The sequence below is a fragment of the Carcharodon carcharias genome, chromosome 12 (assembly GCF_017639515.1).
Source record: "Carcharodon carcharias isolate sCarCar2 chromosome 12, sCarCar2.pri, whole genome shotgun sequence".
NCBI classification, from domain to species: domain Eukaryota; kingdom Metazoa; phylum Chordata; class Chondrichthyes; order Lamniformes; family Lamnidae; genus Carcharodon; species Carcharodon carcharias.
The window spans coordinates 139,929,072-139,940,407 of record NC_054478.1 but is presented as its reverse complement, the minus strand read 5'-3'; the positions used below and the strand labels follow the sequence as shown (position 1 = coordinate 139,940,407).

The 11,336-nt window shown below is 49.0% G+C and overlaps 1 protein-coding gene across 2 annotated transcripts in view; it reads left to right on the top strand.

Moving 5' to 3' along the window:
• The first annotated feature begins 241 nt into the window (after window positions 1–241).
• fam207a (family with sequence similarity 207 member A) overlaps window positions 242–11,336 on the top strand; it is a 104,729-nt gene continuing 93,634 nt past the window's right edge. For both annotated transcript variants that reach the window (XM_041201819.1, XM_041201820.1), the window contains exons 1-2: window positions 242–500; window positions 3,228–3,336. In XM_041201819.1, coding sequence (XP_041057753.1) covers window positions 363–500; window positions 3,228–3,336 — 247 coding nt within the window. In that variant the 5' untranslated portion in view covers window positions 242–362. The remainder of the gene's footprint in view (window positions 501–3,227; window positions 3,337–11,336) is intronic.

The following is an 11,336-nucleotide window of genomic DNA, read 5'->3' as shown; positions in this document are numbered from 1 at the left end:
GGCGGGACCAGGGCGGGGCAGGGGCGGGACCAGGGCGGGGCTGGGGCCGGGGGGCGGGGCTGGGGCCAGTGGGGGGGGGGGTGGGGCATCGGGGGCGGGGCTAAGGCTGGGGCCGGGCAGGGTGGGACGGGGCGGAATGGGACGGGGCGGGGCTGGGGGCGGGGCTGGGGGCGGGGCGGGGCCAGTGGGGGGGGGTGGGGCGTCGGGGGCGGGGCTAAGGCTGGGGCCGGGCCGTGCAGGGCAGGGCGGGGCCGGGCCGGGCCGGGCCGGGTCCGGAACTCGAGGTCCGGCTCCTGGGAGCCGCCGGGCGCTTTTGTGGACGGTCCAGGTGCAGCGGGTCGGGTGTCCGGGTAGAGTCAGGGATGGTGGGGAAGGAGCGGAGGTTCCGCCACAGGCTGCACTCGGCTGCGGTGAAGCTCAACGAGGAGGCCTCGGCACCGAGCCAGCCGGAGCCGCGGGCTGGGCCTCCCCCCGCGGCGGACAGGAAGATCCCGAGGGGGGTGAGCGACGGGGGAAATGGGGAAGAGGAGCCGCCAACCGGCTTGTTTTGTAGTGATAGAGAGGATGAAGGAGGGGATGAGGGTGGAGAGGAGGAGGAGAGGTGAGGATGAGGGAGGGCATGAGGGTGGAGAGGAGGGGGGGATGGGAGTGGAGAGGAGGAGGGAATGGGAGAGGAGGGGATGAGGGTGGAGAGGAGGAGGGGATAGGAGAGGGAAGGATGAGGGTGGAGTGGAGGAGGGGATGGGAGAGGGAAGGATGAGGGTGGAGTGGAGGAGGGGATGGGAGGGGGAGGAGGAGGGGATGGGAGAGGGGAGGAGGAGGAGGGGATGGGAGAGGGGAGGAGGAGGAGATGGGAGAGGGGAGGAGGAGGGGATGGGAGAGGGGGGGAGGAGGAGGGGATGGGAGAGGGGGGAGGAGGAGGGGATGGGAGAGGGGGGAGGAGGAGGGGATGGGAGAGGGGGGAGGAGGAGGAGATGGGAGAGGGGAGGAGGAGGAGATGGGAGAGGGGAGGAGGAGGAGATGGGAGAGGGGAGGAGGAGGAGATGGGAGAGGGGAGGAGGAGGGGATGGGAGAGGGGATGGGAGAGGGGAGGAGGAGGGGATGGGAGAGGGGGAGGAGGAGGGGATGGGAGAGGGGAGGAGGAGGGGATGGGAGAGGGGAGGAGGAGGGGATGGGAGAGGGGAGGGGAAAGGGGATGGGAGAGGGGGAGGAGGAGGGGATGGGAGAGGGGGAGGGGAAAGGGGATAGGAGAGGGGGAGGAGGAGGGGATGGGAGAGGGGGAGGAGGAGGGGATGGGAGAGGGGGAGGAGGAGGGGATGGGAGAGGGGGAGGAGGAGGGGATGGGAGAGGGGGAGGAGGAGAGGATGGGGGATGGGAGAGGGGTGGAGGGGAGGAGGAGGGGATGAGGGTGGGGAGGAGGAGGAGGGGATGAGGGTGGGGAGGAGGAGGAGGAGGGGATGAGGGTGGGGAGGAGGAGGAGGAGGGGATGAGGGTGGGGAGGAGGAGGAGGAGGGGATGAGGGTGGGGAGGAGGAGGAGGAGGGGATGAGGGTGGGGAGGAGGAGGAGGAGGGGATGAGGGTGGGGAGGAGGAGGAGGAGGGGATGAGGGTGGGGAGGAGGAGGGGATGAGGGTGGGGAGGAGGAGGGGATGAGGGTGGGGAGGAGGAGGGGATGGGAGAGGGGAGGAGAGAGGGGAGGGGATGGGGGGAGGAGGGGGGGATGGGAGAGGAGAGGAGGAGGAGGGGATGAGGGTGGAGAGGAGGAGGAGGGGATGAGGGTGGAGAGGAGGAGGAGGGGATGAGGGTGGAGAGGAGGAGGAGGGAGGATGAGGGTGGAGAGGAGGAGGAGGGGGGATGAGGGTGGAGAGGAGGAGGAGGGGAGATGAGGGTGGAGAGGAGGAGGAGGGGGGATGAGGGTGGAGAGGAGGAGGGGGGATGAGGGTGGAGAGGAGGAGGGGGGAATGAGGGTGGAGAGGAGGAGCAGGAGGGGATGAGGGTGGAGAGGAGGAGCAGGAGGGGATGAGGGTGGAGAGGAGGAGCAGGAGGGGATGAGGGTGGAGAGGAGGAGCAGGAGGGGATGAGGATGGAGAGGAGGAGCAGGAGGGGATGAGGGTTGAGAGGAGGGGGGGATGAGGGTGGAGAGGAGGAGGAGGGGGAGGCTGGAGAGGAGGAGGAGGGGATGAGGGTGGAGAGGAGGAGGAGGGGATGAGGGTGGAGAGGAGGAGGAGGGGATGAGGGTGGAGAGGAGGAGGAGGGGATGAGGGTGGAGAGGAGGAGGAGGGGATGAGGGTGGAGAGGAGGAGGGGAGGGGATGAGGGGGAGAGGAGGAGGGGGAGAGGAGGAGGAGGGGATGAGGTGGAGAGGAGGAGGGGATGAGGGTGGAGAGGAGGAGGGGATGAGGGTGGAGAGGAGGAGGGGATGAGGGGGAGAGGAGGAGGAGGGGATGAGGGGGAGAGAAGGGGGAGGGGATGGGAGGGGGAGGATGAGGGTGTGAGGAGGGGGAGGGAATGGGATGGGGGGAGGATGAGGTTGGAGAGGAGGAGAGGGGAGGATGAGGGTGGAGGGGAGAAGGGAAGAGGGGGAGGGGTAGAGGGTGGAGGGGTGGATGAGGGAGGGATGGAGAGTGAGGGGGGATGGGGATGAGGTGGGAGGGAAGGGAGTAGGGAATGTGAGGGGATGAGGGGGAGTGGTGGGGGCAGAGTTTGGGTAGGGGGTGCGAAGGGGAAGGGGCGGAGGGGGTCGGAGAGGCAGGGAGTGGGGGTGGAGGAGGCAGGGGATGGGGGTAATGGAGGTGATGGGGCAGAGAAAGCGTGTGTTGACGGTGCTGACGTGAGGGGGAGAGGAGGAGGATGGTGGGGTCAGAGGAGGTGGTCGGGGTGGAGGAAGGGCAAGTGGTGGGGAACCAGAGATGGGGGAATGGGTTGAGGTGGTAGGGAGTGGAGGTGGAGTAATTTGAGGGGAGAGTGGAGGGATTGAGGGACTAGGGTATGGTATGGGTGGGGTGTGAGGATGGGGGTATGCGAGTGGAGTGGAGGGGGGCGTTGGGGAAGGGATAGTGCATTAATTGGAATAAAAAAGGGACTGTGCTGAGCTACTGGGAGAGTTTATTGTGGAGCTTTCCTCTTTGAGCTTGGTGCTAATGGTAAAGTGACAAACCATAAAATAACCTGATAAGCTAAGGAGCTACCAGTTGTGACCAAATGTCTTGTTTTCTGTTGCACTGTTCAGGAGACTGATCAATTGTCCACATCGCTGTTTGCTGGAACTATAATCGACCCAAAGACACTCGTTCGGAAGCTAGATGTTGATTGTAAGACTGTGGTGTCCAGCAAGAAAGGTAAGATTTAAAATCTCCGCTCTGCAGTTTGGTATGTATGCTTCGATATGTGAGTAACATCAAGGTTCTCAAACACGGTTCACAAACTCCTTGCATTGTGAAGAACAGCCTTGTTTGCTGGAGTTTTTTTTTTAAGAGTACTTTTGGGAGGTGATGCTTGAAAGTGATTTTTTTTGGCTTGGCAAACTCTGCTATGTTGGGTCAACCTGGATCAGTCCTGGTGATGAGCCATGTTACAGGGCATTGTGCAGCTTGGCAAAGCCATGACTCTGTCTAACTGTGAAGCTTGTGGCCAGTTTCGGAAAGTTACTTGGCAGTCAGATTCAGGCTGTAGTTCTGTCATTGCAGGGACCCTGCCACCAACACCCACCACCCCAGCCAGCAATCCAAGCAAACATTCATGCTTACCATTATACTTGGTGTTGACTCAGACTGCAGAATATTAAGCTTAAATCAGAATTCATTACATTTGGCCAATCCCTGAAATTTTACTGTTCTTCGACAGGCAGATACATCTCAAATGTCTGGATCTTTTTGGAGTTTAGGGACAACATTGGTGTGTAACTTCAGCTGAGTTTGTCTTTTCTCACCCCTGTTGATGTTTATGCAAAATTGATTTATGTCAGTTTCGTGCATAGACTCCCATGATGTTTACACCATTCACCAAGATTCCTTTCTGCACAATGCAGTCCATGAAACTCTCGACCATTGTTTGAGAACGCCAAGATTATGTGATTTGCATGTAACAAAAGCACAAATGTGACTGGTACCTCATAGTGCCCGCAAATGTTAATAAAGATTTTCAAGGTAATCATTTTGTGATGGTGCTCTGGTGAATTCCATGCTGAGGCAAGTGTTCATGAGGAGCAAGATGCTGTATCGCAACTAGTCCGTTATTGTCAGTTCTACCTGCGTAGCTACTGACAGCATGAGTGCGCCTCCCACCACTGTACTGAGCATCACAGATGAACTTGAATGAAATGAAGATAAATGGACTTCCCAATGGCTCAGTGAATAGCCGAGGTACACAGACCAAAGTTCACTCCCGAGTTGAACTAGTTAAACTCAGGCAGGACAGAGACTGTAGTTTAACATTTTGCTTCCGTGCCCTTGATTTTGGAGAGGGTAAAAGTTAAAAGGAAGAATAAGACTTGCATTTATAAAGTGCCTTTCACAACTTCAGAACGTCCCAGAGTGCTTTACAGCAGTGAAGTACTTTTGGCATGTAGCCACTGTTGTGATGTAGGAAGTGTGATGGCCAGTTTGCAAACTGCCAGCTCTTAGCAACAAATGATATAGAGCAAATAATCTTTTGTTTCTTCTTGTCTGTGATGTTGATTGAGCAACAAATATTGGCTGGAATGCTGGGGAGAACTCTGCTGCTGTTCTTCAAAATAGTGTCATGGGATCTTTCACTGCTTTGCAGAGCACTGACCACATAGGTAGTCTTTGGGCCTGACCAGCAACTCATTATTTTTTTTGGCTGCTGTTGAAAGATACCAAGGAATTAGAAAGGGAACAAAATACAACTGCAGCTGAAACTGTGCAGTTAACAAAACTGGTGTGAGGGGGATAAAAAGGTTAGTGATTGTCAGGATTTACAAATTCTGGATTGATTGCCTTTTGGATAAATTAAGTCATGCTCCCCTGCACCTCTATTATATTCACCGCCACATACCCAACCCTTTGCAGGCTTATTGGAACCAAAAATAAATGTTAAGAAATGTAAGTATTCATCAACGTGATTATTTTCCAATCTTTTGATTTTTGAACTGAATGTTGGTTTCCCTTTTATTTCCCGTTATTCTCTCTTGGGATGTATGTTTCACTAGTGAGACTGGCATTTGTTGCCCATCCCTAATTGCCCTTGAACTGAGTGGCTTGCTCAGGCCATTTCAGAGGGTAGTTAGGTCAAACCAGGTAAGATTTCCTTCCCTAAAGGACGTTAGTGAAGCAGATGGTAGTTTCATGGTCACCATTACTAAGACGAATTTTCAATTCCAGATTTATTAGTTGAATTTAAATTCCACCAGCTGCCATTGTGGGATTTGAGCCATGTCCCCAGACCATTAGCCTGTGTCTCTGGATTACCAGTCCAGTGACTACACCACTATGCCACAATCTTCCCCTGTACTGAATAAGATAGGCTTTATTTATATAGTTCCTTGTCTCCTAAGTGCTTTATAACTCAAATTATTTTTGATGTGCAGCCACAGTTGTGGCAAAAATGGCACCCTCTTATGGAAAGTCAGATCCTGGTATTTTTGGTTGTGCTAGAGGGACAAATGCTGGTCAGGACATTAGGAGGACTTCCCTTCCTTGACTAAATGTCATGGGATCTTTTATTTTCATTGCATAAACTGCCAGGTTTAAGTTTATATCCGTTCAGTTCAATATGTTCCCCGAAGGATGTCAGCCGCAGCGCTACAGCTTTCCTGCATTCCTGTACTTGTGTGTAACATTGGATTCTGTGCTGTATTCAGAGAATGTTGTCAAGTGAGTCACACGGACACTTAAACTACAAGTTAATTGCTTCAATAATATTTTGAAGTATCTGTCCTCACCTGTTGTGCCTTGTGTTAGTTTTAACTTCATAGAAAAATTTAAACCACAACTACCTAATATCCGATTTAAGGAGGAGCAGTGAAGCACAGTACTAAGGAGCCGAGCTTTATTTGTGGGTCAGTCACGTAGTCTGTTTGAGCTCTTTCTGCTCTTGCTTCTCTGGAATGCTTAACGAAAAGCATGATTTGATCCTGCCAGTACGCTCTGGTATTTCTTCCAGTTCAACAGCTTTCCCAAAAGCCGGGAGCGTAGGAGGTTCGTGAATGCAAATTATATTGCTTCAATTCTGGCAGCTGCTGTTCAAGTGGAGCTTTATATCTCTTTAAAAACAATCTTTTTTTAAAAAATACATGGAATGGATAGCAGAGAAACAGGACTTTCAGTCCAACTTATCCATTACTTTTCATTAATTTGTAAACTATTTGCAAATTGCAGTGTTTTACTATTTGCAAATTGCAGTGTTTTACTGTTTTATGATTTGCTGACCCCCTTGTGCAGTCTTCTCTGGAAGCTCATCATTGTCGTGTCTTCATTTTACCAACAGCTGCTGAGCTGCTGCACTGGGAAAATGTGCTGAAGATGAATTAATAGTTTAAGCAAACGTCTCGGTTAGCACATTGATTAAAATGTAATTCAACTCCTGGGTGACTTTAAGTACAAGATGATACCTCAAGTAAGCAAAATCATCTATGCGTTGAATTACATTTTAATCAACATGTCAACTGAGAATATACATCGGTCAGGAGCACCTGTTAGTAAAAACCCATCTTGCCAAGGGAAAAAAAATCACCACAGCATCTTAAATAAGCATTGATTTCTTCCATAGTGGTGGTATTTGCAATATAGATGTTTTTTAAAAAAGTGTGAACAGTTTGATGTGAACTTGCAACAACAATCCTGCAATGTTAACATGAAAAATTGCTGAAGTTACCAGGTAACATGTGACAATGTAGTTTAGGGTTGGTTCACTTCGAGCAGTGCAGGGCTAATTTAGCGGCTTTTTACTTTGTGTCAGCTTGACATGATTGCTACCCTTCCTTGACTTCTCTGTCTCCATTTTGGTGATAGGCTATCAACTAATGTTCATTATTAGCCCACTGACTCCCTCAGCTACGTTCACAACACTTCCTCACACCCTACTCCCTGGAAGATTTCCAATCCTTTCTCCCAGTTCCTCTGTCTCCGTCGCATTTGTTGTCATGCTGTCATCTTCCACATCAGTGCTTCTGAGATGTCAACTTTTTTTTTCCCCCACAACCGAGGCTTCCCCCTCCATCCCCCACCCCTCACCCCTGTGGTTGACAGAGCACTTGACCTTGTCTACCATACTTCCCACACTTCTGCTCTCACCCCTTCCCCTCCCTCCCTCCCTCCCAGAGCCATCCCTTGTCCTCTCCTTCAATCCCATATTCAACTGATCATTTTCTGCCACCTCCAGCGTGATGCCACCACCAAACGCATCTTCACTGCCCCTTAGCATTCCAAAGGGACCGTTCCCTCTGTGATACCCTGGTCTCACTCCTCGCTCACCCCTCCAATACTCTGTCCCCTCCCCACCTTTCCAAGCAAACACAGGAGATGTAATATCTGCCCCATTACCTCCTCTCCCCTCACTGTCCAAGGCCCCAAACACCCCTTCCAGATGAAACAGCAGTTTGCAGGCACTTCTTTCAATGTCGTCGACTGTATTCGCTGCTCACAAATATGGTCGTCTCTAAAATGGGGAGACCAAACGCAGATTGGGTGACCACTCTGCAGGACACCTCCGTTCAGGCTGCAAGCATGACCCTGAGCTTCCGGTGTCCAGTCATTTCAATCTTCCACCCTGCTCACACGCTATCTTCTCTGTCCTCAGCCTGATGCACTCATCCAGTGAGGCGCAACTTAAGCCTACCCGGCATATAAGACCCTTTTTAAGGTCTTGACTTGCAGAATGTGATCGCCCATAGGCTTTCCTATTTTACAAGTTCAGACCATTATTTCCTTACCTAGTATGCAACTCATGCTTGCAGTAGTTGCCCCAAAACCCTCTCACTTCTCTTCTAACTCTCCACTGCTGCCATTGCTCCCAAAAGCAGTAGGAGCACAGAAGGCGGCCATTTGGTCCATCATGTTGTGGCAGCCCTTTTGAAAGAGCTAACTAGTTAGCTAAACTCCTCTGCTCTCTCTCCCCTTTCCCTGCAATTTTTTTTCTCCCTCAGCTGGTTATCAAATTTTATTTTTTTGGAAGTTACAACAGACTCCGCTTCTACCGCCCCTTTTCAGGATGTGCATTCCAGGTCATAACTTTCTGCATAATGTTTTTTTTCCCCTCATCTCGTGTCTGCTGCTTCTGCCAATTACCTTCAATCTGGCTGTCGACCTCTGGAAGCATTTCTCCTGAACTCTTATCAAAATCTTTCGTGCTTTTGTGCGCTTCAAGCAAATCTCTTAAGCTCCTGTGCTCAAAGGAGAACAGCCCTTGTTTCATTCTCTCCACGTAGCTGTGAAGGGCTGCAACATGGTTGCACAGTAATCCATTTTTCAGGCCCTAGTCACGGACTGCGTTCTTGGTTCTGTTTCAGTCTGCATCATCGCCTTGGAGTTAGTTCAAATCAATTTGAGTATTAATACATGTACTCAGCCCAACCAGCAGATGGTGCTGAAGTAATGCTTCATTATAAGCAATCCGTAAGATTTGGTAGAGATGGTTTCAAACCGTCAAGCTGATGTGACTCTTTTGAGTCAAAACCAATAAAACTAAAATTAACCAAATCAGGGACAAAGTAAAAGGCAGCCCCCTGAAGGGGAAACTACAAAAACAAAAGACAAAATTCAAAGGAAACTTACGAACATGAAACCAAAATGTGATTAAGAGGGTCAATAAAACACCCCAGTCCCCATGGTGCAGATGAATCATGTTTTGTACTATAGCAGTAAATGTTCCATTCCTGAGAATTTGCAGTCAGTCTGGTATGTAGTGCTATGTTGCATGTGCTCCCAAGTTCTGTCATCCTATGTGGAGTTGTGAAAACAAGACAATGATAAAATGATTGCTTCAATCAAGCAAAGTCCATGTTAAGTGCAACATTGTTTAATGCTGCTGACCTCCTTTCATGGATACAAAAGTGTGAATTAGGAGCAGGAGTAGGCCATTTGGTCCCTCAAGCTCGGCCATTTGATAAGATCGTGGCTGATCTGATTGTGGCTTCATCTCCACTTTCCTGTTTACCCTCTATAACTCCCTTTTCAGTCAAGAATCTATCTAACCGAGCCTTAAAAATATTCAATGACCCAGCCTCCACTGCTCACTGGGGAAGAGAGTTCCACAGACTCAGGGCCCCCTGAGAGAAAAAAAATTCTGCTCAGCTCTGTCTTAAATGGGAGACCTCTTCTTCTTAACCTGTGTTCCCCTAGTTCTAAAGAAGAAGCATCCTACCTGTCAAGCCCCCTCAGGGTCTTTCAAGTTTGAATAAGATCACCTCTCATTCCTTTAAACTCCAATGGATACAGGCCCAACTTTTCCTTCATTCCTGGATTAAGCCGAGTGAACCTTCTCTGAACTGCTTCTAATGCATTTATATCCTTTCTCATTAAGGAGACCAAAACTGTGCACCATACTCCAGATGTGATCTCACCAAGGTCTTGTACATCTGCAGCAGAACTTCCCTACTTTTATATTCCATTCCCCTTGCAATAAGCACCGACATTCCATTTGCCTTCCTAATTACTTGCTGTATCTGTATACTAACTTTTTGTGACTCATGTACCAGGAGACCCAGGTCCCTCTGTACTGCAGAATTCAGCAATCTCTCTCCATTTAAACAATATTCTGCTTGTCTGATCTTCCTGCCAAAGCGGACAAGTTCACATTTCCCCACATTATACCCCATCTGCCAAATTTTTGCCCACTCATTTAACCTGTCTATACCCTTTTGCAGTCTCCTTATACCCTCTTCATGGCTCAGTAGCAATAACACCCCTGCCTATCTTTGTGCCATCAGCAAATTTAGTAACCATACCTTAATCCAAATCATTCATATGGAGTGTAAATAGTTGAGGCCCAGCACTGATCCCTGTGGCACTCCACTAGTTACAGCTTGCCCAACCCAACAATGACCCTTTTATCCCTACTCTCTGCTTCCTGTTAGCTAACCAATTCCTATCCATGCTAATATGTTATCCCCTACACAATGAGCTCTTGTTTTGTGTAGGAGATACACTGAAGTAAAACAAGTAAGATAATGTTGGGTGGTAGAGTGTGTCAAGTGCAAAATATTCTGAAACTTCCAAAATTCACTCTTAAAAATGTTCAAACGATCAGAACCATCTTTGTCCCTTTTTCTTGTGCAAGTTCCACTTAGAATGGGTTTCTATTACAGGTATATATTTCCAGAGTTTATAAGACATCAATAGTATTTTGCTCCTTAGCTAGCATATGCTACCTTGGAATATTTTTAATGTTTACATACTGGACCAATCAACTTAGAGTCACTGTACGGTACAACCATATTGTATGAGAGAGCTCCTTTTTGCCAGAGTTTGTGACAGATGCTACTGAATTCTTACTAACTTAACACAAATAATTCTTCATAAGGTTGCATTACTGTAATAGGTACATGTATTGAGCAGCAAGGTAACCATTGGCACTTTCTAATTGGTAAGAGTTTAATTTGTTAGAAGAGTTTGGGTTTATTTAAGCATTTTTTTTATTCATTCACTGGATGTGGCCATCCCTAATTGCGCTTAAGGTGATGGTAAGCTGCCTTCTTGAACTGCTGCAGTCTGTGTGGTGTAGGTACACCCACGGTGCTGTTAGGGAGGAAGTTCCGGGATTTTGACCCAGCGACAGTGTGATACTTTGGCAAAAGGTGGGTTTTGGTGGCTAAAATGGCAAAGTGCTTCATCATGTTATCCCTATGCAAAATTAAATTGACAGTTTGTGTTGAATGTTGCTGGCAAGTTAATAGCATTTTTGTGTTCTTAGGGTTAGACCAACTTTGTTGATGTACTCTTGGAACCTTCTGATATCTAAAAAAAAAAAATCACCTTTTAGTTGTGCTCTTTTGCTTCAGGCCCTGCTAACTTTGTGAATTTGTCGTTTTTGCTGTACTGGAGGGATGTGAGTCATTCACAATGGTGGACAATCACTATTACAAGTTTTCTTTGGTTAAGTTTTCTTTGGTTAAGTTTTCTTTGGTTAAGTTTTCTTTGGTTAAGTTTTCTTTGGTTAAGTTTTCTTTGGTTAAGTTTTCTTTGGTTAAGTTTTCTTTGGTTAAGTTTTCTTTGGTTAAGTTTTCTTTGGTTAAGTTTTCTTTGGTTAAGTTTTCTTTGGTTAAGTTTTCTTTGGTTAAGTTTTCTTTGGTTAAACATTGAGGATGCAAAGTTTATATCTGGAGGGCCGCTGGAAGCTCTTGATTGGCGCTTGTGGCACAGCCCGCACAGCATAATGTGCT